The sequence below is a fragment of the Arachis stenosperma genome, chromosome 6 (assembly GCF_014773155.1).
Source record: "Arachis stenosperma cultivar V10309 chromosome 6, arast.V10309.gnm1.PFL2, whole genome shotgun sequence".
In the NCBI taxonomy this organism is placed as follows: domain Eukaryota; kingdom Viridiplantae; phylum Streptophyta; class Magnoliopsida; order Fabales; family Fabaceae; genus Arachis; species Arachis stenosperma.
Window position 1 is genome coordinate 127982513 of NC_080382.1, and position 6722 is coordinate 127989234.

At 31.0% G+C, this 6722-nt stretch overlaps 1 protein-coding gene across 1 annotated transcript; it reads right to left on the minus strand.

The window, feature by feature from the left end:
* Window positions 1-500: 500 nt before the first annotated feature.
* On the minus strand, window positions 501-4270 carry LOC130933096 (putative receptor protein kinase ZmPK1). The gene is made up of 2 exons (XM_057862607.1): window positions 3723-4270; window positions 501-2924 (listed from the first exon to the last, which is right to left on the minus strand). Exons 1-2 carry the CDS (start codon window positions 4048-4050, stop codon window positions 874-876), a joined length of 2379 nt encoding a protein of 792 aa, XP_057718590.1. The 5' UTR covers window positions 4051-4270; the 3' UTR covers window positions 501-873.
* Window positions 4271-6722: the final 2452 nt, after the last annotated feature.

Genomic DNA, 6722 nt, shown 5'->3' on the forward strand with positions numbered 1-6722 from the left:
CAAATAATTTTAATATTTTTATATGTATGTATTTAATTAAAAGATTAATAAAATAGATTCATTTATTAAATTTAGAGATTTGTTATTGTAAAAAATTCATTAATTCTCAGTAATAAGTTTGAGCTTTGATATTATAATGATTTTTAAATAAAATCTTGATTAAGAAGATTAAAATGAAAGAAGAAATGAATTTTTTGTTAGGTCATTCACTAATTCATTATATAGTCCTAGTATTTCATATGTTGCTTTGAGCCTTTGACATTGGAATATGGAAATGCTATTGATCTGGCCATTGTTGATCAATGATAATGCAGCAAGGTTAGACCATGCCAAGAAAAACGTCACCAAAGTAACAGTGTTCCCTTCTTGATGGTTCGATTGCAAGTTAATTAACAAGCAAAAGGGTAAGTTAAGATACTCTTTATGACCTTTTAGCTCTTTGTTATTTTGAAGGTTAAATATCTTGCATTGTTTTCTAAAACATAACCTTAGCTGCTTATCTGAAATCTTGCTACATTGTTCAACTTTTTCAAATGCAACTCCCTTCCCCTGTAGCCTAAGAAAGAAACAAGTGCAACTCAAGCACTGGATTGAAGTAGTCTATAACTCTATATAGATTGACGAAGGTGAAGAGCTAGATACCTAGAATCTAAGTTGCAAAATTCACAATGTGCATGCCTTTTCCCACTCCAAAGAGGATATATTTTGGAACTGGAAGGAACACTGACACTAGAGTTCAGGGAAAAAAAAACAATTTGAAAATTTATTTTCAGTTACTAATTTTATATACAATACTCTTGATGCAAAAAAGAAAGTGAAAAATCAAGCTCAAAAGAACCAGACTAGCAGGTTTTGGTGAGTATAGCTTCAACACTAAGGATCTGTGTCATGGCACTGAAGCATCTCAACCACTTGGCTCATAGTTGGTCGTGCATCTTTGTCTTCCTCTACACATTTCAAAGCCACTGCAACTAAGACCTTCATCTTATTCACATCAGAATCTGTCCCAATGGGTGGATCAACGATTTTCTCCGCCCATGATGCCACTCGCCTTTTCTCTCTCACAGATGTTTTGAGCCTCCCATTGTATGTGTCTACTCCATTAACTGCTTGGATATCTGCTGTTGCAGTTCTTCCAGTTATCATCTCCAACAGAACAACTCCATAGCTATACACGTCGACTTTAGATGTGATTGGTAAGTTAAAAATCCACTCAGGTGCCATATATCCTCTGGTTCCTCTGATCATTGAGAATTTAGAATCCTTGAGGTTATCTCTATTTAGCAGCTTAGACAAGCCAAAATCTGATACCTTTGGTTCATAGTTTGAATCAAGAAGTATGTTTTGCGGCTTTATATCACAATGCAGAATCCATTCCAAGCATTCTTCATGTAAATATGCTAGACCTCTCGCTGTTCCGAGCGCAATGTTATACATCTTGCTCCAGTCAAGTGTATTATTCAATGAGAGGCAATCTGCCAAAGAACCATTTTCCATGTACTCATACACCAGAAGCCTATGTTTTCCCTCTGCACAATATCCCCACATTTCAATCAAGTTCATGTGGTTGAGCCTCCCAATGGTGCTTACTTCAGCAAGGAATCCATCTTCTCCTTCTTTAGCTTCGTTGAGTTTTTTTATCGCGACAAGCCTTTGATCCGACAATAGTCCTCTGTATACAATTCCTCCTGCGCCCCTTCCAATCTCTTGGCTGAACCCTTTTGTTGCTTCTTTCAGCTCTGAGTAACTAAATTTCCTAAATCCCAATTTCACAAGCTGGTAGCCATGCTGATCTATACCAGATTTTGGGTTGGTCCTCATCAAGAAACACCAAACTACAAGAATGCAAACCATTTCAAAAGCTCCAAGCGCAATAGCAAACCACAAGAATAAGTATGAGAAGCGATTTACATGTTTTTTAATATACTCTCTATAAATTTGTACATCACAAATGTGATCATCTTTCTTAACAGATTCTCTACTGCTGGAAAAACTCTTAGCTCTTGGAACTCTCAAGTAGGTTACTCCTGTTAACTGCGGTGAATGTTCTCCATTGCGCAATTGTATTTTGGTATAGCACAAGAATTGGCCACTTCCCTCATCAAATGAGTATTGGAAACCTTTGCAATTGCAGTCTTCTATGCATAAAGTCTCACAGTAACTGTAGGTATGATTTTTGACAAAATTATTGTCATAACCATAAAGCTCAACATTCTGTAACTCCAAGAAGGTAGACTCACTTTTGTTGCAAGTAAGGGTAAACGCAGGTTCACACCCATAAGACCAATCATTTTGATTCTTCACTCTATACCATGGAAGACAAGAACATTTCCTTCCATTCTTTTGATCAAAACTACATACAGAATTAGGTCCACAAATTCCATGAATGTTGCAGCTATCAGCAATGGCTTGCCAAGAAACATACCATTTTCGTTGTGACAGATCTCGACTATACACACGAAGATTTCCATCAGAATCTAATGTTAGTCTTCTTTGTAGAGCCAAACCATAGTCAGATGTTCTAATGGTATAATTATCCGACGAACTGAACTCTCCAAGAGAATTCAGCACTGCAACTCTGCTGCTATTATAAGTAAACCTACCAGCTTGCCAACTTACAAGCCAAGGAACTGGCCAATAAGAGCTTGAAACATCAGGGCCGTTGTAAAGAAGACTAAGAACATTGTCACTGTCAAATAACAAGTTATAGAAACCGGAAGATCGGTTGCTTTCGCTTCTTCCAGATACTAGTAGTGTTTGTCTGGTAAGAAGCTGGCCAGGAAGGAGTGTGTCAGTTGGAGAGTCAAAACTTTGCCATAGAACAGTTCCTTGCAACTCATGTAAAACCAGATTTCCATCATCATTGAGGTACAATTCTACATGTTCATGTGATTCTGTTCTTGAAGACCAAGTTTGGATCCGACCTGCAAGGTTATTATACTCGGGAATTTAGAAAATTTAATTAAGTCATGGAACACTCGAATCATAAACTCATACAAGTTTACATTTTTCAAAATAATGTATATCTTAGTAACTTACTAGGTGGGTCGATTAACATCGAGACCATTGCGTTTGTCATGTATCGTGTTTAAGGTAAATTTGTTTATGTTTAAATAAATCTCTTGACCACCTCATTCATAATTTTAAATAATTAAATGAATATTATATGATAAATATTTATGAGTTCTAATCATACAACAACATTAATGAAAGAAATATCATAAAATCTGAACCGTTGTATATCGAACTAATATGTATGCACTAAAAATCAATTACCATAAATTTATGTATAAATATATATTTGTTAATTTGTTTCACGTATTTTTCAACAAAATAATCGGTTATTGGAATAATCAAACATGTTGTAATAGAATAATCAATTTATAATACACGAATAATCAAACTTAGTTATAGTAGTATAATGATAAAAATATTTCCCAGGATACTAATTTCTTATTTATTTCTATGTGTAGTGGCCGATTTTTGTATATTTGGAGCATGATTGAATATATATATATATATATAAATTCTATATCATAATTTATTCTTGATGTATATTATTTTAGATCAACAGCATAATATAAAACAATCATAACTAGAACAAAAAGATAGATGTAAGCTACCAAACTCATTAGTAGAATAGAGATCACTTAAACTTAAGTTTGACCAAAGAAAGATTATTTAATGCATGAATTAAGTGAGAGTTTGATAAAGATGCTTACCTGCATCCACTAATTCAAGATTACCGGCGTGCGAGAGGGAAAGCTTGGAGTACTTTCCGTTCACCGGTTGGTCACGATTCGCAGTCCAAACGACGGTAGGGATATTTTGGGAATTAGTCTTTTCGGTGTACCACACGGCGAAGCAGTAAGCGTTGTCGCCGACTTCGAAAAACCCGGCGGAGAAGATGCCGTTTTGCGACACAATGATGTCTTGTGCAGGTTTCTCTGCAGAGAGAGAATAGCCCCTGGCAAGTGATGTAAATGCAGAAGACGAGAGATCAAATGAACAAAACAAGATCAGAAGAAACGGTAGCTTTGACAAAGCCATGGAAGAAATATTGGCAAATAATTGATTTCGTTATGTCGTAGTAGTGGCTTAGTGTCTCTGAATATGCAAGAAGGAAGAAAAAAAAAAATAAAAAAAATAATGTATGTTTGCGTAGTCGATTATTGTTTCGTTCTTTGTTGGTTACTGGTTATGTAGTGGCTTAGTGTCTTCTGTTGCCGCATTCACAACCAAGCTGGTTTCGCACTGTCCCTTCCAACAAGTCAACTACTGAGTTGCCATGTAGTGAATTCGATTTAAGATTTAAGATATACGGTTAGAGAACGTCATAATTAAGGCTCTTTTTTCTTTTTTTTTTTTTTATATATGAAAGTAAAAGTAGTGAAATATCTTAACATTGTAATTTTTTATGTTTTTCAAAAGTGCAGACATAATTCGGAGGGTTCGATTTCTATAATTCAAATTTTTAAAATTTTTTTTAATAGAAATATCTCGATCCAATTTCTGTACTCTTACAAATCTCTCGACTTCACAAATTCCTCAGTCCGATCCGATTTTTGTATCTTCACAAATCGGACGGTCCAATTTTTGTACTTGTCACAAATCAGACGGTCTAATTTTTGTTTATCTAATTAAAAAGGTTCCACATTTGAGAATAACACCTTATCAACCCACATTTTGAGAAAACACCGTTGCTACTCCAATAACAAAAACAAAATCTATCATAAATAATACTACACATTTAAATTTTTTATATAAATAAATTTAATTAAGTTAAATAATAAAATTTTAAATAATAATAAATATAACTAATTTTTATTATATTATATTAATTTAATTTAATTTAATTTAATTAATAAAAAAATTTAAATATATAATATTATTAAAAAATTATTATAATTTTTTACAGTATTTTTTAATCTAACTTGATTATTCAAAAATTATTATGATAAAATTTACATTTTTAATATTTATTTAAATCGATAAAATTAATCAACTAATTTAAGTTAAACTTTTTGAGTCGTTTAATGTTTAGTCAAATAATTATAATTAATAATTTATAATTAATATAGTATTAAAATATAAAAAATGTTAGTTATTTTTTAATTTTTAATCAATTTTTTTAAAAAAATTATTATTATTTAATTAATTTAAATATTTATTTTTATGCATTAATTATTTAAAAAATTAAAAGAGTTACTTATTTTTTATTTTTTTTAAATTAAATAAAAAATAATATTTAAAAAATATCTCATCGCACTGTTAAAATATATTTAGTGTTAATTAGAACGCGTGACTAGAGAGTTCAGAGGAAAGCATGCTCTGGAAACTGAAACGTGGTTAAATTAAACGGGCCCAACTGCGCAAGTCTACATTTCTTTTTTCGGGAGTGGATTTTCTCCGGTGGAGAAAAAACTGGATGGTATCCAGTGGAAGATCTCACCTTTCATTGCATTCTTTCTCTCATTTATTTCTGGTCCCACTTGTAGAATTAAAGGTGGAAGATTACACTTTATCCATTTCCTCTTTTTTCCGCCCGTACTAAAGTTTGATTACGGTCTAATGGTTGCATTATTATTTTATTTTGATCGCGTAATGTAACCTCTGACTTTTTAATTTCTATTATAATTTAACAAGAAATAGAACCATCATAATTTATTATTTATTATTATTAATTAATTATTAATATTTAGAAATATGCATTAAATTATGTTATTTGATTATTAAATTAAAAAATTGAATTAATAACTAAAAATAATAATTAAAAATAATAAATTTTAATAATTTTTTAATATTTTTTATTTAATAAAACTGAAATTTTTATTATTTTAACATATCTTAAATTGTATATATTTTAAAAATTAATGTAAATTTTTAAGTTTTTTCATTATATTTATATTTTAATTGAAGAATTAAAAATATATAAAAATGTACTAAAAAGGTGATACAAATAATACACTTGTTTTTCTTATCACGAGTTAGGTGTGGTGCTCGGGCTGCAATGACGAATTGAAAGTTTTTGTTACTGTATAGTGTATAACAATGAACAAGTGGGCACATCTGAAGAGGAAAATGTAAATACACTGAACCAAAATATCATTTCTTCGGTAATGAATAATATGGAAATACTAAGTCATAGAAACAATCATCATGCATGAGATAATCAGATCTTCACTTGTCAACGGTGGTAGGAATCGTCTCGTACATTGATCCATTATGAAAGATCGGCTTAAAATAATTAAAAGTTCAGCCTACAGAATTAGAGTCCAAATTATACTTTATAATTTATCGGTCCTCATAAAAGTTGGTCTATGCGGCGCTAATTTGGTCCAATTTATTCAAATAAAATAAATCTCAACTAACTTTTATAATTTTTTTTACTCATTTAAAAAAAAATCTCAACAATTTTTCTAATAAAAAAGAATAATAAATTCACCATTAAAAATAAAACTATTTTAAAAGTAGTTATTAACTCTACATTTATATCTATAAATACCTTGATATTCTCATATATTTTTTAAATTTTAATATATACTAAAAAATTTGCCTAAAACTTTTGTTAACTTAAATATTGGAGTCTCTTGCAAGTACCAACCCCACCTTCATTTAGATGTCGGATGACGGCACCTCGGTACTAGAAGACGACGGATACCACCCTAAAAAAAAAACTTGTACTTCATGTTCAGACTCAAATTATAGCTTTAGATAATCCT